Consider the following 18,522-nt stretch of genomic DNA (forward strand, 5'->3'; position numbering starts at 1 on the left):
AGGGTGGTCTTGAACTCCTGACCTCAGGTGATCTGCCCACCTCAGCCTCCTAAAGTGCTGGGATTACAGGCATGAGCCACTGCGCCCAGCCAAGATGCTAATTTTAAAAGAAGAGAAATATTTCAAGAAATGTCCTTTTTTAGAATAACAATACTGATATGGTTTTGATTTTTAAATTATCTGAGAAGAGACTATAGCTTCTACAGCCCAATATAGATAATGGTTAAAATTTTTGTGACTGTATTTTTAAATTAATTTTTTCCATGTTTGAATTGTATGTGTTTGAGGGCAGGAGTCCTATCACTCATTTCTCTAGCTTCCTCCATTATGTTAGTGCACAATGTCTTGTACCTAGTAGACACTCAGTAAATGCTTGTTGAATTGTTAATTTTCTGTCTCCTAATCTTTTTGCATCTGAATGAAGCCCAGGAGTAAATTCAGGTAAAACCTGTAAATCAAAATTATCTTAACAGTACAATAGTGCAAATTCTCTGCCTCACAAACACCTGCACTGTCTGGCCCTGCCAGACTCTTCACATTCAACACTAAAGCCTTGTTGGACTATCTGCATTTCCTGAAAACACCATCCCATCTTTGTCATAGCCTGTACCATATTGCATTCTCATTACTTACATGTTACTAAACATTTAGCTCCTTGAGGAAAAGGACTGTATAAATGTTTGGTGGAAGAATAAAAGCCAAGTGAAAACTTTAGCAAAGCTATCAGAATCTGGTAGACATAAAAACTTTGATGCCATATTTTGAATTATCATTGTTATATGTATTTTATTTGTATGTTAACAAAGCATTTTTTACTCAGTGAAAATTTTTTACTTAAATGTTTCAAGAAAGACATGAATTTTGTATTTTATTTATTCCTTATCATAAACATGTAATTAGTACCAATTATGTGTAGGTTGTAGCAGTTAGGAAGACAAAGCAAGATTGAGTCAACCTCAAGTTTAAGAGGGAAACATAGGCCGGGCGGTGGCTCATGCCTGTAATCCCAACACTTTGGAAGCCTGAGGCGAGAGGATCATGAGGCCAGGAGATTGAGACCATTCTGGCCAACATGGTGAAACCTCGTCTCTACTAAAACTACAAAAAATTAGCTGGGCATGGTGGTGCGTGCCTGTAATTACAGCTACTCAGGAGACTGAGGCAGGAGAACCACTTGAACCTGGGAGGCAGAAGTTGCAGTAAGCCAAGATCACACCATTGCACTCCAGCATAGAGCAAGACTCCGTCTCAAAAAAAAAAAAAAAAAGAGGGAAACGAAACAATAAACCCTTCATGTGTGCAGTAGAAGGGTAAATGCCAGGAGACCTTCTTTAGCACTCAGAAGAGGGCCAGTCAAAGGAGACTGTGGTCTCATATGTCTGTTCTTAGAGGAAGTCACTGATGTAACCAAGTTCTGTAAGATGAGTGAGCCTCAGCCAGGCAAAGCCTGAGATGAGGAGTGGGGAAAAGAAACTGGCTTTCTAGGCAAAGGGGAAATTAGAATATGGCTTGTTTGGGGGAACTCTGGAGATTAGGCTGGGAGCTAAAAGTGTTAATGAGTTCATGAGAGCAGGGAAATAGATGATTGGCCCACAGGGGAGTAAAACTAGGGAAAGGGAGAGCAGTTGGAGTGTGACCTAAGGAGCAACAGTGGACGGGAAGAAAGGGGATGGATTGGAAGCAGTCAGCACTGAGCCAAGTGCTCTAGGTGTATTCATTAATGCAGTCTTCACAATAGCTATGAGGCAGGTACTATTCTTAATCCTATTTTAGATAGATGTTTTAAAAACTGAGGCACAGAAAGGTTATATAGCATATCCCAGGTCACAGAGCTCGTCAGTGATGGAGCGGGGACTCTAGTCCAGGCAGTTTGGTTCCGTAGTCTGTTCTTAACCATGGTACTATATGCCACATTGAGAGAATGGAGTTAACAGGACATAGTGACTGAATGTATGTAGGAGATTCAGTTCAATTCCATGCAAGTTCATTATCTCTTATAAATAATGGCTATCATACTTGAAATTGATTAGAGTAGGGTGTGGTCACATCTTAGATACTTGGATTGGGAAGTAGAGAAATTTGTTTAGTAACTTAAAGAGTTTTCAAAGTCTTTTCACTTGAGGATAATCTCAGTTTATTGTCTTTATAACCCATTTTACAAGTGAAGAAACTGAGGCTAAGTGACTGTAATCCAAGAGTCACAAAGCTAATAATTGGAAAGCTTAAATACAGGTCCTAGGTTTTCTGGTTCCAAGTCCCACATTATTCAGTCTTGAGTAATAGGAATAGTCTGTGCTGAACATATAATGTCTTTAGGAAAGCAGTATATCTAGTTAAACACATGTTGAGGGCTTACAGTGTGCTAGCCAGGATGCCAGCCAGTGCATGTACATTCCTAGAGAAGCTTTTGGTCTTATAAGGGAGTTAGTTTTAGGTGAGCACACAGTGCTATAGAAACAACTGGTATGTGTCTGTCTGCCTGGTGCCAGGATGTGTCCTATAAATAGTAGATATTTTAGGAAGTCAGAAGAGGGAATGATACACTGTTTTAAGATTCTGCCATTCATTTTTCTCTATGGATGTCATGTTTTGGTGTTTTATTCACAAAATGTGCGTCTCTGAGTTCTAGCATAGTATCATGTTTTAAGATAAAGGTTATTTCATGGATATATACACTGGAATGGTCTAGTTAGCCAAAGAATTTAATTTACATTTTACTGTTTTGTTCTTCAACAGATGAAATGCATAGCTTAACTTGCCACGTGGTAAAAATGACTGGAATGGGAGAAGTGGATTTTCTGACATTTGATCCTATAGCTAAAATGGCAAAAACTGTTAAGTATGATGTACAAGCTGTAGCCATCATTGTGGTGGTACTGAAACTGCTCTTCCTATTGGATGACAATTTAGAGTGGTAAGTGTATGTCAATTTTATGACAAGTAACATAGTTACTTAGTTTTTTCAGAAAGCTTTGAATGTCATGAAGACACTTTAGAAAAAAGAGCTAAAGAAAAAATTTGTACTGTATTTACCTAACTGTATGTTATCTCAATAAAAAATGGAGACTCTCAGTCGTTACAGAACATTGACTAGTAGTCACAATTATTTCTTACACAGTACTTTGACTCAGCTGTTTGTCAGTTGTTTGATCATGTTTTATTCCTCTTATTCTTTAGGTAGCAATGTTCCTTGTTGCTCCACTGATTTCCTTGTTTTAAAGTATCTTCATAAATCCTGAAGAGTAGTTTAGCATTTTATCTATATCCCGTTAGGCTCCTGGCACTATATGTTCTCAAAGGTTATTTTAGAAAGTAAAGGAATCTTAATATGTCACCCCTTCCAGATGCCAACAAAGAGTGACAGTATAGTGTCTCCTCCTCTGTTTCAGTGATTGCTTCTCCGTTACTCTTGGTACCAATTAAAATACTGTTCTGTACTTTTCTCTCAGAAGAATTCAGAATTTAACTTTCCAAATACATGCCTTTAAATAAATTGATTTGTTTATTGTTATCTCCAGGTCTTTGTCTAATCTTGCTGAAAAACATAATGAAAAGAACAAAAAAGGTATTTTAATTTTTTATCAATCAAATTCAAAGTGGCCATAGATGATAGATTAAAAGACAGAATAAATGTAGGCAAACAACTTTGAAAAATACACACACGTATATACGCATGTATACAAATTGTATATTGTACCAGTATTGTTTTTTCATTTAATTACCTACTTGTATCTCTAGGCTACTAAAAAATATCAGTGAGTTCCTATTACATGGAAGACCAGCCTGCCTTGTATTCCCACCTTCTACTCACCAGCCGTGTTAGATCATGAATTCACAGGCAGCTTTGTGACCGTCCTGTCTATTCTGATGCCTTCAGCCTTTGCTCTTATTGGTCCCTTTATCTGAAATGCTCTTTCCTTCTTACCCCCAGCTCCCATTCAGTCCTGGTAAATCCCTCTTTATTATTCAAGGTGCAGCATAAATACCAGTCTTCTGTCTGTTCTTCACACCTGTCCACTTTAAAATGCTTCACCTCTTCCCAGATCAGCACTAATAACTCCTGCCACAGTCATTCCTATTCAGACTTCTGCTAGATGTTTAGTACGTTGAAGTCTAACTAGTGGCCTAAGTATATCTGTCCCTATTAGATTGCCAATATTTGTAAAGTGCTTAGAGGAGTATCTGTACTTTATAAGTGGTAGGCAGATAGACAGGTGGAGTGTCAGCTTCTGGAGAGAGGGATCATATTTTTTTTTTCTTTTAATGTATCTTTAGTGCCTAACATAGTGACTAGCCTAAGAGCAACTCAGTGAAGTATGGTGAATATGTGAATTATTAAATTCAATTTCAGTTTCTTAATGTTCTCATTAGGATTTAAGTTCATAGGTTTTAGAGGCTTGAATTTATTGGTAGCAATCAGTTTGTGTGTTTTTTCTGGAAAATGTGCAGAATAAAATACTACTTTCTGCACATTGCTCATGTTGGCTTCTATGTAGCTATCTTCTAATACCCCCTCTAATGCTAAAAGGTGATAATTTACTGTGTAGACATGTAGAATAAACAGAGCACTTTGACCTGTCTCCCTTGTAAGCCTCAAAATAAATCCGTGTTGTCAGCAGGGCAAGGATCACTGTCCCCATTCTCTGCTCCATCTGCTAATCGCCATCCCGCACCCCCAGCATTATTGACAGGGAGATTGAGGTTTAGAAAAGTTGTGATTTACTCCAGGTCAAAGAACCGTGAGTTCTATTGATTACTATAGTTTTCCTCTATTCTTATAATTCTTTTGGTAGTTTCCTCTCCTCTGTGGCTGTGTGGTTTACAAGGTCATATTAGATTAAACAATTATTATATTGGCCAGTTGAAGAGATTTTTAGTGAGACATGGAGAGAGACTACCTTCACCAGAGAATAATGGAGAATAATCCCTATGTGGAGTGAATAAAAGAGTGAGGAGTGAGTTTTTATACTTTGCTGCATTCAATTCTATTGTCTCTCTAACCTCTACCTCTTGAACACACACTTGCACCAACTGTCCAGTGCAGTCCATTTTCTTACTTGTCTCTAGATTCTTTGAATTAGGATTAGGAAGACTGGGAATAGGAGTCTGGGTTCAGGTACCGTAGAACCATTTTACACATTTATCAACCATTTATTTGTTCCTTAATACATATTCATCATATTGGAGCACCACCATGTGCAGGCACAGTGCTGAGTGTTGGGTTTGAGAGGAGGAGCAGGCCTTCTTTGTAGTGGCAGATAAAATATGTGTTCTGTTCTCAAGGAGGTAATAGTCAAGTCTAGGAGAAGCAGACATGTAAAAAGGTCATTTCAGTATAATTTAGTTGGGGCCACAATATAGGTAGGAACTTAGAGGAGGGAGTGACAGATTGCTCAGGAGAGTCCTGTTAGAGAGACAGTGACTCCATCCATAGATTCCAAGAGCTAGTATGTAAATGTTTAGCTATGTTAATGAATGAAGACTCAGATGAACAATGTATATTATTGTAGTGTGATTTATTTGGTTAATAATCTTGGATTTTATTTCTTTCAGATAAGCCATGGTTTGATTTCAGAAAGTGGTACCAAATTATGAAGAAAGCTTTTGATGAGAAAAAACAAAACTGGGAAGAAGCAAGGGCCAAGTATGTTCTCTTTCCTGGTTTAGATGCACTTGCTTTACTTCTGTGTCTGCTACTTTACATTTGAAAGCTGAAGCTTTATCAGTATAGATTGATCTGTATTGTGACTTTTTTTCTGGAAATACTAGCCCTAAACTCGAATTAACTTTTCTCTTTTTTATACTACTATTAGCCAAATTTAGATTTGATGTGGATTTCACCAGTGTTTTTATTAATGTCCTCTTTCTGTTCCATGATCCAGTGCAGTGTACCAGTGTATTTAGCAACTAACTTTTTATAATTTGCATGAGACTCACCTATATTTCTAATACTCCTCCCTCTTCCCCTTTCTCATATTTAGTCATTTCTCATCTATTCTTCTCAATACTAAAAAGGTTGCAATTGTTACTCTGCAACACATGTAATTGAAATGTTCCTTGAAAATAACAGTCCCTGTGAAAATTAAAACAAAGGAAAGCAGATAGCAAATCCATTTGATTCAGCCAGTGTCACTGACTTTCTTTGAACTGTCATTCTGATATATGCTCATTGTGGTAGAGTGGAAAGACAGCACTAGGTTTGAATCCTGGCTGCATTACACACTAGCTGTATGGCCATGGACCAGTTACTTAACCTTTTGTTGAGTCTGAGTCTCTATGAGGATTTGAAGAAAAAGGTAACATCTCTGTATTTAAGGTAAATTTACAGTAGTACTAATTCAACTCAGTATTTTTATATCCTTTGAGAAAAATCAAGGTTCCTCAAATTAGTTGAAATGAGAATTAGTTCAGCTCCTATTTCTTCATCAGTAAAATAGACTTAATAAACCACTTATAGACTGTAATTAAGATCCCATTTTCCAGTATCAGAGTAGAACTAGATTATTTTTCCTCTAAATTTCAGAGAGCTTTTAAATAGAAGCATAGATTCTTGACTCTTGGGGTAGAAAAGGCACTGTGGAGATGAGGATCCATTCCACAGCAGGGAAGAGTGACAGGTTCCCTCTCACTAGGCAGGATTGATGCACAATGAAGAAGAGCGGTGGAGGTGAATTTATTCCAACAGCCCGTGGATCCCATGAAACTGGGCCCTACTTCTCCCTCATCAGAGACAGAATGGCTCTTCAGTCAGTGGGCACAAGAACAGCAGCAGAAACAAGAGTTTGTTCTGTGTCTTAGGTCATCCTGGAGAGTCAGCCTTCCTTTCTGTGGTGCTAGCTGGGGTTAGTCCTGACGGATCTGGAGGACCAGGTGCTTAGGGGCCATTCCATCCAGGCATCTCAGTGGTGACAGGGCTTTCCTTACCCCAAGCCAGACACCAGCTTACACTTTAAATACAGCTCTTGGGAGGCCCAGTTCATTATTGCAGTGTTATGTCAGTTGCACATTTAATACTTACCGACTTTTAGCTACTTTAGGGAATAATTTATCATCCAAAATATGTAAGTCTGGTTATGAAATGGCACTGTCCAGGGAGGTACCAGGCCCCAAGGTAGGGGCTGTCAAGGGGATCCCTTTCCAAGGGCCTTCTTGCCAGAGCATGTGCTGAGGGCTGACACACACGTGCACTGTGAATCACTACTGAGTAATGTGCGAAGCAGTACCAACTGCTGCTCAGGCACAGAGCTCTGGGGCGTGACGGTCATCTGTCGGGTTCACCCTTCCCCACCCCCATTTTGACATAAATTTCTAATTTTTCTCTTTGTTTCTCTGAATATTGTCATCCATGTTGTCAAATGAAAATTATTAAAACATTTTATGAAAAACACTAATAAACCATAGTTAAAAACCTAAAACAGCATAAGAGGCTGTTTTGATGACTTCTAGTTGTGATAGAAGATGTTGAGAAGAACATGGAGAAAAATTAAGCCTATGCAGAAAATCTCTATGCCCTATTTGGTGTATAGTGATATCTCATTGTGGTTTTAATTTGCGTTCACCTGCTAATTTTTGCCTTCCCTTTTGGTCAGGCAGAAATTTCTTAGATATGACACCAAAAGCATGATCTGTAAAAGAAAAAATTTTGGTAAATTGAACTTCATCAGAAGTAAGAACTTCTGCTCCACAAAAGACACTTAATAAGAAGCTACAGACTAGGAGAAATTAAATGCAAATCACATATCCAATATAGAGAATTCTTACGCAATAAAATAAAAACCATTTTTTTAAGTGGACAAAAGATTTGAAAAGACATTTTACCACAGATGACATCAAGATGACATGTGAAAAGATGTTTAACATCATTAATAGGGAAATTCAAATTAAAACCACAATGACATATCGTTATACACCAATTAGAATGGTTCAAAATGGTACAGCCATTTGGCAGTTTCTCAAAGTTAAACATACTTTTATTATGTTATCTAGTATTTTTCACTCCTAGATATTTACCCTAGTGAAATGAAAATGAGCTCACACAAAAATCTGCATAGGAATGTTTCTAATGGTTTCATTCATAATTGCTAAAAACTGGGAACAACCCACATGTTCTTCAGCTGGTGACTGGATAAACTGTGTTATATCCATACAGTGGGTAGCAATACAGACTTCTGATGCATCCAGCAATCTGAGTGAATCTTAAATGCGTTATGCTACATGAAAGACTCAAAAGGTTACCTATGCTATGATTCCATTTATATGACATTCTGGAAAAGGCTAAACTATAGGGACAGAAAAACAGGCCAGTAGTTGCCTGAGGTCAAGAGTTGACTGTCAGGGGGTGTGGGAGATATTTTGGAGTAGTGGAACTGTTCTGCACTGTACTTGTGAATACACAACTGTATGTGTTTGTCAATGCTAGCAGAACTACACTGAAAAGAGGACATTTTAGGCTGGCGTAGTGGCTCACGCCTGTAATCCCAGCACTTTGGGAGGCCAAGGTGGGTGAATCATGAGGTTAGGAGTTTGAGAGCAGCCTAGTCAACATGGTGAAACCCCGACTCTACTAAAGATAAAAAAAATTAGCTGGGTGTAGTGGTGGGCACCTGTAATCCCAGCTACTTGAGAGGCTGAGGCCGGAGAATTGCTTGAACCCAGGAGGCGGAGATTGCAGTGAGCTGAGATCATGGCACTCCAGCCAGAGTGACAGTGAGACTCCATCAAAAAAGAAAAAAAGAGTAAATTTTACTGAATGTAAATTATACCTTAATTTTTTTAAATGGGAAAACAAATGATATGCAGACAGGAAAGAAGCATATGGATAACATCTAGCTGGAAAACATGAGGTCTTTGTGTTGTGTCTCTTTTTGTAGCTTCATGTAATGGGAAGAGGCAGGCAAGGTTAAGTCGATTTTGGAAGAAGCTTTGGCTTCAGGTCTCTCAACACATAGAGTGTTTTAATTCTAGATCACCTTTCCCATTCTTTGGGCATATGACCCCAAGGACATAGCAATGCTTTCTTGATTTATGCCATGACTGCCACCTATATACGCATTTACTATAAATACATAAGAAACATTCACAAGGAATGTTTAACAGTGAGTGTGCCCAGGGATTGGGATTCGACTGGTTAGTTTAGGCAACTTCTTTGTCCTTTGAGATTTTATTATTTAGGAAAATTAATAGGCCAGACGCTGTGGCTCACGCCTGTAATCCCAGCACTTTAGGAGGCCAAGGTGGGCGGATTATGAGGTCAGGAGTTCAAGACCATCCTGACCAACATGGCAAAACCCCATCTCTGCTAAAAATACAAAAAGTAGTTGGGTGTGGTGGTGGGCACTACTCAGGAGGCTAAGGCAGGAGAATTGCTTGAACCCAGGAGGCAGAGGTTCCAGTGAGCCAAGATCATGCCATTGCACTCCAGCCTGGGCAACAGAGCGAGAATCCATCTCAAAAAGAAAAGAAAAGAAAAGAAAATTAATAACAAAAAATATATTTTAAAGAATCACTGACTCATTTACCATAGAGTTAAATGACAACCTCTGTGATATATGTGGTATGGTTCACTGAAGTTTAGCTTCACATAATTTTCAGGAAGACCATCTCCTGTATAACATTACTTACATTTCTACTGCTAACTCATGATTAGAAAAATGTCCTTTCTGTTCTTAACATTTAAAATCACTGCAGAAATTTAAAATAAAAAGTCAACATCTATTTTATGTATAGTCATGATTTTGCTGACTTGCTCAAGTATTTTTTAAAATCCTTGAAAAAAAATCAGTTCTTAAATTGGTTAAAATGATGATTTGCTAAATGATATTACTAAAATATTGTTAAAATGTGTGCTTTTGGCTGGGCGTGGTGGTGGCTCACGCCTGTAATCTCAGCACTTTGGGAGGCCAAGGTGGGTGGATCACTAGGTCGGGAGATCAAGACCATCCTGGCCAACACGGTGAAACTCCTTCTCTACTAAAAAAAAAAAAAAAAAAAAATACAAAAAACTAGCTGGGCATGGTGGTGCCTACCTGTAATCTCAGCTATTCAGGAGGCTGAGGCAGGAGAATCACTTGAACCAGGGAGTCGAAGGTTGCAGTGAGCCTAGAACATGCCCCTGCACTCCAGCCTGGTGACAGAGAGACTCTGTCTTAAAAATAAAATAAAATAAAATTTTTTAAAAAGTGTACTTTTATATACGTATTACTTCCTAGCATTAAAAATAAATGAGTAATTATTATAAATACTACAGATTTTAAAAATACTTGCATTTCTGGCTTCCTGTTTTTAATATTCTTTTGGAAAAAGTTCACAGATATTTCATGAGTATCTACGAGCCAGGCACTTTGTCAAGCACTAAATAATAATTCTAATTATTGTATAGGATTTAAAGAACCCATATATACATTATCTTAGTTATTCCTCAGAACAACCCTGTGAAAGTAGAGGATAAGTTTAGAGATGCTAAATTTATTTCTTTGTTCATTTATTCACCCAATTCTTCAAATGTTTAAATGAGTTTCTACTATCTACCATTCCCTGACAACACTAGGGACATAAGGATGGCTGAGACAGTCTCTGCCTTTGAGAATCTCCATAATTTGTCATTCAAGGTCATGCCACTAGAAGTGGTGCAGCCAGATCTTCTGATTCAGTACTCTTTCTTGTTGCCACAGTATCTTTCAAAATAAGAAAATGGCATAGGATCAAAAAGAAGGTGAATTTTTTTTTTTTTTTTAGATGGGAGTTTTTGCCCTTGTTGCCCAGGCTGGAGTGCAATGGTGCCATCTCGGTTCACTGCAACCACTACCTCCCAGGTTCAAGCGATTCTCCTGCCTCAGCCTCCCGAGTAGCTGGGATTACAGGCATGTGCCACCACACCTGGCTAATTTTGTATTTTTAGCAGAGACGAGGTTTCTCCATGTTGGTTAAACTGGTCTCAAACTCCCAACTTTGCCTGCCTCAGCCTCCCAAAGTGCTGGGATTACAGGCGTGAGCCACTGTATGTGGCAATTTTTTTATTACAAACTGTGAAACTCCTCTGCTCTAGGGAACACAGAAATAATGAAAATGAGACTTAAAAATGAACATTGTTATCTTTGTTCCTGAACAGCAATGTCTGCTTGGCAAAGTTTAGCAACAGCCACTAGAACCAGAAATAGAATATGTCACTTCCTTTTGGCCTGAGTCTAGGACTGATCACCCTAATCTGTAGGAACCTTAGATGGCTCTTAGTGTTTGTCCTGGAGGGAACCCCAAGAACCAGAACCATCTAGGATCCCCGTTTTACAATGGAAACTTCCTGGCTGCCCTTCCTTTGGCAAGAATAAGCTGAGTCAGGGCAGGGACTGTTGGGACTGTGTCATCGTGGAATTCAGTCTTTTCCTCTCCTTACACCAGGAATAGAAAATATTTCCTGGCATCAGGTGCCAGAGAGACATATTTACTGTTCACTCTGTGTAAGTTATCGGAATCAGAAGTACCACTAACTTAACTCTTGCCCAAACGGCATTGGAGGAAAGGCAAGGAGGAATAGTTGTTTCTGAGGTGGCTTCACTTTATGAGAATGAGCAGTAAGGGAAATTTATGATGAAGGAAACTATTTCTGTGTTTGTTCTGTAATTAATAACTTCTTCGGATCTCACGGCATCTGGGCAGCTTTTGGGAGAAGCACACTATTCTCTTGGCCCGGACTCTCAGTCAGTGCTTCCTTGTAGGGCCCAAGTTCAATAGACGATATAGACATGTGCCAATAGGCTATTCTAAGCCAGAACTATACCTGAAGATCAGGAATCTCAGAGTGCTTCAGACAAACAGCTCTCTGAAATGTGTTTAGGTCTGTTTCATCTCCATCCTGCTCCAGCTGTTTCTTTACCTTGTACAGGTACCTGTGGAAAAGTGAAAAGCCACTCTACTACTCATATGTCGACAAACCAGTGGCATATAAAAAAAGAGGTGAGTCATATTTTGTCTTGTTAATACCAAGTATCAACACAGTTGTAGAAAAATTAAATATCTGGACTTGAAATGTGAATGCTTAAGCTTTTTACTTTTTTAAGACAAATGTTTCAGGGCATGTATACATCCAAAGGAGCACCATGCTCTGCAAGAAATCTCTGCAGGAATCTATTTCAGGGACACGCTGTGCTTCAAAACACAGCCTCAGTTCCTGACAAAAATCTCAAATCCTAAATCGCTATGACTTTGCGAATCGTTTGCTTATAGAATTCCATTTAGATTGTACATTATTTTTAATTGAGTAAATTATACATGATATAGAAAAACCATTTTTTAAGTAGCTTCCCCCATGTACCTCATGCAGTTTCATTGTCCCTTGATGGTATCCCATCACATTACCATGGTACATTGCCAAAACTAAGGAACCAGTATCAGTACATTCCTATCAAGTAAACTCCAGGCTTTGTGATCTGTTTCCTTTTTTTCTCCATTTCCAGAAATGGTGGTGAATTTACAGAAACAGTTTAGTACACTAGTTGATTCAACACCAACTGCTGGAAAAAAAAGCCCTTCAAGTTTTCAGTTCAACTGGACTGGAGAAGACACTGAGAGAACTTGTTTCCATGGACACAGCCTCCAGGGAGTCCTGAAAGAGAAAGGCCAATCACTGCTGACTAAGAATTCATTATATTGGCTTAGTACACAGAAATTCTGCAGATGGTAATCAATGCTTTTAGAAAAAGTCGCATATAATTGAAGTAATTGAGTGCCAGATAGGTTTTTTGTTGGAATTAGAAGCTGGTGAGCTTAGTCACAAAAATCAGAATTATACATTGAGTCTTGAGTAAGCATTCTAGGAAATCTGGTAAAAATCAGGAAAGAGGATACAGGGCAGTTAGCACAAACTGTTCACCGTAGCTAAATTAACCAGCACTGTGGCAGGCCGGCAGTAGAAGTGGCCATGAATGCTGATCAGGAGAATACGCTATATTTTTTAGTTAACACTTCTCTGAGTCAGTTACCTTTCTCATGTCTTTCGACCTCTTAATACTTCCTTAAGCACTTCCTAAAAATAAGGATATTCTCTTAAGTGACCACAGCAATCAAACTCAGGAAACTTAATACTGATACTATACGTTTATCTCACCATATTCCAATTTTGCCAGCAGTCCCCCCGTGTCCTTTTATAGCAGGATCAAGTTCAGGAGTAGGTATGGCATTGATTGATTCTATCTCTTTAGTCTCCTTTCGTCTGATTGTCCCTCAGCCTTTCTTTGTCTTTCATGACAGTGGCCTGTAGTTTTCAGAATGTCAGTGATGTCAGAGCATGTTTCTCAGTGGTGGTTCCTCGTGTTTGGATTCAGGTTCTGCATCCCTGGCCAAAACAAGAGCTGTGTCCTCCTCAGGGTATCACTTTTCAGGGTATGGCATCTAGAGACGGGGATGCATTTGCCCCTCACGTGTTAATAGTGATCACCCAGTCCAGGTGGTGTGTGGGATTTCCACAGTGTAGTTACTATGTTTCCCCTTACAACTAATAATAAATCTGCAGGGAGATACGTGGCCAGTCAAATACCTTGATCCTCATTAAACTTTGTTCCCCTGATTCCATGTATTATGTTCTGTCCTCATATCTGTTGGGTGTGGGTATGTGAAGTCTAGAAAACAACACGTGCTTTTATGATTATTGAGTCTGGATAAAGTAGGATTAAAGATGGGAAGCTGCATCAAGGAGAGGAATCTATATAGAACATAGTGGAAAACCTGTATGTCTAAATAGTAAGACACACAGGCTTTTGACTTTCATCAGTTTTAATTAATTATCAGGTCTTTGGCACACTGGCTCTCAGACTTCTGGCTTAGTAATAGGCTGCCTCATTTTTGCTTTACTTTTTCTGAAGAGTTTTATATTCCGCATAAAATGTAGATATTGGAATAATACAGTATAAATTATTGTTTAGGTCATTTATTTTATTTCTTTTTTTTCTTTTTTTTTTTTTGAGACAGGGTCTTGCTGTGTCACCCTGGCTGGAGTGCAGTGGCACGATAATGGCTCAGTGTAGCCTCAACTTCCTGGGTTTAATCAGTCCTCCCACCTCAGCCTCCCAAGTAGCTGGAACTACAGGTGTGCACTACCACACCCAGCTAAGTTTTTATCTTTTGCAGAGATGAGGGTCTCCCTGTGTTGCCCAGGTTGGTCTCAAATGCCTGGACTCAAGCAGTCCTTCTGCCTCAGCCTCCCAGAGTGCTGGGATTACAGGTGTGAGCCACTGCGCCCAGCCATTTATTTTTATATGACTCAGAAAATTTCCTCAGGCAGTAGGTAGTGAAGAACATATTACTCCCCAGAGCACATTTGTTTTTTCTTTAATTGTACTGAAAATCAACTCAAAAAGTATTTTTTGGGTACTTGAGAAAAATAGGTCATTATCCTGAGTTGTAGGTAGATAAAAAGGTAATTCAGGAAGTATGTTTTCCAAGGCCACTTGAAGAGAAGATTCTTTTTTAATGAGAGTGTGTTTTCCCCACTTGTCTTCTGTAGTGTTTTAATAGCTGTAGAGAGGAGTATATGGATTAAAAATTACAGAGATAATCAGTGGGGTATATAGGTGTTTACTGTAAAATTCTTTCAACTTTGCGGTATGTTTGAAATTTTTTATAATAAATATTGAAGGGAAAAACTAAATAGATTCTGGCTATGCCATAAAATTTTTTCCTCCTTGCCTATTTTAAGTTTTAGTTCAGTTTTATATAATAATAGCAGAAAGGCCATTCAATAAAACAGTTTTGTGACTCTGAAGTTACTTTATCTTTCAGTGTCTTCCTGTTAAAAGTAAAAGGACTAGACTAATATTTCCTGACTAAAGTTCTCAGTAACTAACTGTGAAAAATAAAAGCATAAAGGCTTTTCTCATTGAGACTATTTTTAAAGTACTCTCATCCCCATATTGACATAGAAATTTCCTAAGAGGACATTTCCTGGTAGCTAAGAGAACTTGCTATAGAATCGGGCCATTTCCATCCCAGCTCTACCACTTGCTCATTATAGGAAGGCTATTCACCATCTCTACAGCTGCGCAGACCCAGTTGTAAACGTGGGGATAATACCGATCTCCTCCTCTTAAAACCTCCAGTGACTCCCATCTAACTGAAAGAAAGATCCAAAAACACTGTGGAGCCGACATGGCCATCTTGACCTGCCCTCTGCAGTCCCCTGACCTCCCTGCTGTCACCCTCTGTTCACAGTGACCTCCTAGCTGCTCCTCAAACTTACCAGACACTCCCCACATGGGGCTTCGTACCTGCTGTGCTTCCTGCCTAGAATGCTCTTTCCTACATATATTCACATGGGCTCACTTCTTTCAGGTTTTTGCTCAAATTTCACTTCCTTGGAGAGGTTTTTCTTAGCCATCCTGCCTAAAATAGCTCCAGTCCTTCCCCCAACACCCCTCATCATTTTGTCCCCTAGTCTATTTCATTTTCCTTTGTAGTTTTCGTCACTATTGAATAGAGTATATTATTATGTATTTATTTTGCTTATTCCTCCATCTCCTCACACTAGAATGTAAGGGCTTTGTGAATATAAGGACTACTAGAATGTAAGGACTGTTTTAAAGAAAGATACCTGCTTCAAGTTTCCATAGATAGCAAAAAAAAAAAAAAAAAAAAAGATCCCAGCGGCTAGACCACTGCCTAGCACAGAGTAGGTACCCACCGAGTATTTATTGAATGTATGAATGGAAAATAGGGCCAGCCTCGGGTTCTTGTGAGAATTGAATGAGATATTTGATGTGTGTCACACAGTAAGTACTCAATAAAAGATAACTATGACCATTATTATTTTAAACAAAACTAATTTTCTGTTAAAGAATTTTATTTCCTGTTCTGGGTGTGGTGGCTTCGCCTGTAATCCCAGCACTTTGGGAGGCCGAGGCGAGCAGATCACTTGAGTCCAGGAGTTTGAGACCAGCCTAGCCAACATGGCAAAACTCTGTCTCTACTAAAAATGCAAAAATTAGCCAGGCGTGGTGGTGCACATCTGTAATCCCAGCTACTGGGGAGGCTGAGGCATGAGAATCACTTGAACCAGGAGGCAGTGGTTACAGTGACACAAGATGACACCACTACACTCCAGCCTGGGCAACAGAACAAGACTCCCTCTCAAAAAAAAGAGAACTTTATTTCCTAAGTTGTTATCAATAAAAGATCATTGAGCTATAATAAATACAGTAAAACTCTTGTCTCAAAAAAAAAAGAAAATATAGTAGGAGATGATAGAATTAAGTTGTCTATATTAAGATTTGCTGCTTAAAAAAAAAAAGTTGAGCTGCATCTACAATGATTAAAGAGTAGAACTGTCTTAACAGCAGCGACAGGGAAAGGCCAGAACCCCAACCCAGGGTCAGCTCTATGTCTGAGATCATCGATTCCTTTGAATTGGTCATGGCAATCAGTTTCAGATTTTATCCTAAAGAGGAAAACGGTTGTAGTCCTGGCCAATGAAGAGCGCTTGCCTCGACCCCAAGTGAAGACACGGTGTGCCACACTCCCTGCTCTTCCAGCTGCAGAGTTGATCCTGAGCAGCTTATGCCATGATCACTACCTTTGTGGTTTTTCATGGGGCACGAGGGTGGATTGTGGATGATTTCAGACTTAATACTGCAGTATAATGCAGTGAGTTATACATAGAGCTTAGTGTAGTCAGTGATGAAACTACTGAGGTTTTTTCTCTGCATGAACTAGAGAACTAAATTCAAACTGTATGAAGTTTCAGTGATACTATGACTTTAGGCACCAAACTTATCTGTTAACCTTACCTCTTCTAGACCAGAGCCTAGAACTGCAGAGTAAGCAAAAGAGGCTTCAGCTAGGCGGTAAAAATGTCACAGAGACCGTGACTAAAACTCGGCCTCTTTTCTCAGAGAGCTCCTTAGACTCTCACTCAGAACCCCCGATTCTGCCCTTAGGCTGAGTTGTCTGATTTCCAAACTCCCCATCATCAAAGAAACAGAAAAGGAGGGCTCCAAGAGGTGCTCTGCTGATAGACATCTTGACGGCAAGCATAAATGACACCCTTTGACAACAACAGAGGAGCCAGCATCTGAATCCAAAGCAGACAGAGCTCCAGTCACAGAGGCTCAGGTTCATGGCTCCATGCCACTAAATAAGGGGCTGCATCCCTGCTTCAAAGCACAGTGCATGACCCAAGATGCTGCGTGCCTTCGCAGTGGGCTTCTTTTCATTAGCATGTTTTCTAATGCTTCTACAATAAAAGCAGGCAACTGCAGTAATACCATTGTAAAGGCTAAAATATGCCGACTATGCTCTGTTTAAGACAACCATCGAAAATGGTTAAAATGAAGAGTGATGCTATGAGAGCAGATCTCTGGCTATGTAGAGAATTTTGTTAGGCAGAAGGACTCATTTCTGAGGGCTCAGAAGAAACAAAACATTTACTATAAAATTATGAAAACTCTCAGAGCTTGGGAACTAAGCAGAAAAGGCCACAAGAGTACTTCAGGTATGGGAGGCTGTTTATTCTTCCTAGCTAAGGCAGAGTTAACAATTTCAATGAGTCGAAATGCCCTTACTATTCCTCCAATTGTTTTAACAGTTGGCTAGGTCAGAAGACCTGACTTGTAGGTGATGGCTGTGACCTCCCTGGGAGAGCCACAGAGGAAGCAGAGCAGTGGTCTCTAGTTGTATTCCACAGGAAATGGAGGTGCTTTGGCTCCCCACCAAAAATTTGATTTGAATTTTAAAATATATATATATATTTTTAACTATTTTTTAAACTATGGTAAAAAAAAAACAACAGTACTCAAATATGTCATATGCTTAGCATAGCCAGGTGTGGTGACACATGACTGTAGTCCCAGTGACTTGAAAGGCTGAGGTGGGAGAATCACTTGAGGACAGGAGTTTAAGGCTGTGATGTGCCATGATCCTGACTGTGTGTAGCCACTGCACTCCAGCCTGGACATAGTGAGACCCTGCCTCTGAAAAATGGCTTTCTCTAAGCCAGGTGTGGTGGCTCACACCTATAATCCCAGCACTTTGGGAGGCCACAGCGGGCAGATCATTTGAGGTCAGGAGTTCGAGACCAGCCTGGCCAACATGGTGAATTGCCATCTCTACTAAAAATACAAAAATTAGCCAGGTGTGGTAGTGCGTGCCTGTAATCCCAGCTACTTGGGAGATTGAGGCACAAGAATTGCTTGAACCTGGGAGACGGAAATTGCAATGAACTGATATCATACCACTGCACTCCACCTGGGTGACAGAGTGAGAAAAAAATATGTATATAAATGTATATATGAAGAAAAGCACTGGCCACCATTTTGTGAGAATTACTGTAAATGGCTTATTTTTTACCTTTATTAAACAAATCAATGAACAAATATTTGAGGCTTTTATATTTCCTGCTGGTGAACATAATGGAGCATTGGCTTTATTATATAGTATTAAAATAGCCTTAAGATTTTAAGTGAATACAAAAAAAAATTAAAGGACTGTAGAGGAAATGAACATTTTTGAGCCCTTGCTATGTGCTAAGAATTGGGTTAAGTG

At 39.3% G+C, this 18,522-nt stretch overlaps 1 protein-coding gene across 5 annotated transcripts in view; it reads left to right on the top strand.

Moving 5' to 3' along the window:
• The window catches only part of TAF1B (TATA-box binding protein associated factor, RNA polymerase I subunit B), an 87,832-nt gene that overhangs the window by 66,504 nt on the left and 2,806 nt on the right, over positions 1 to 18,522 (top strand). For all 5 annotated transcript variants that reach the window (XM_017525332.2, XM_017525358.1, XM_017525350.2 and 2 more), the window contains 5 exons: positions 2,737 to 2,914; positions 3,519 to 3,565; positions 5,554 to 5,644; positions 11,879 to 11,949; positions 12,450 to 12,672. In XM_017525332.2, the coding sequence (XP_017380821.1) occupies positions 2,737 to 2,914; positions 3,519 to 3,565; positions 5,554 to 5,644; positions 11,879 to 11,949; positions 12,450 to 12,672 (610 nt within the window). The remainder of the gene's footprint in view (positions 1 to 2,736; positions 2,915 to 3,518; positions 3,566 to 5,553; positions 5,645 to 11,878; positions 11,950 to 12,449; positions 12,673 to 18,522) is intronic.

This window comes from Cebus imitator, unplaced genomic scaffold (assembly GCF_001604975.1).
Source record: "Cebus imitator isolate Cc_AM_T3 unplaced genomic scaffold, Cebus_imitator-1.0 Scaffold1, whole genome shotgun sequence".
NCBI lineage: Eukaryota > Metazoa > Chordata > Mammalia > Primates > Cebidae > Cebus > Cebus imitator.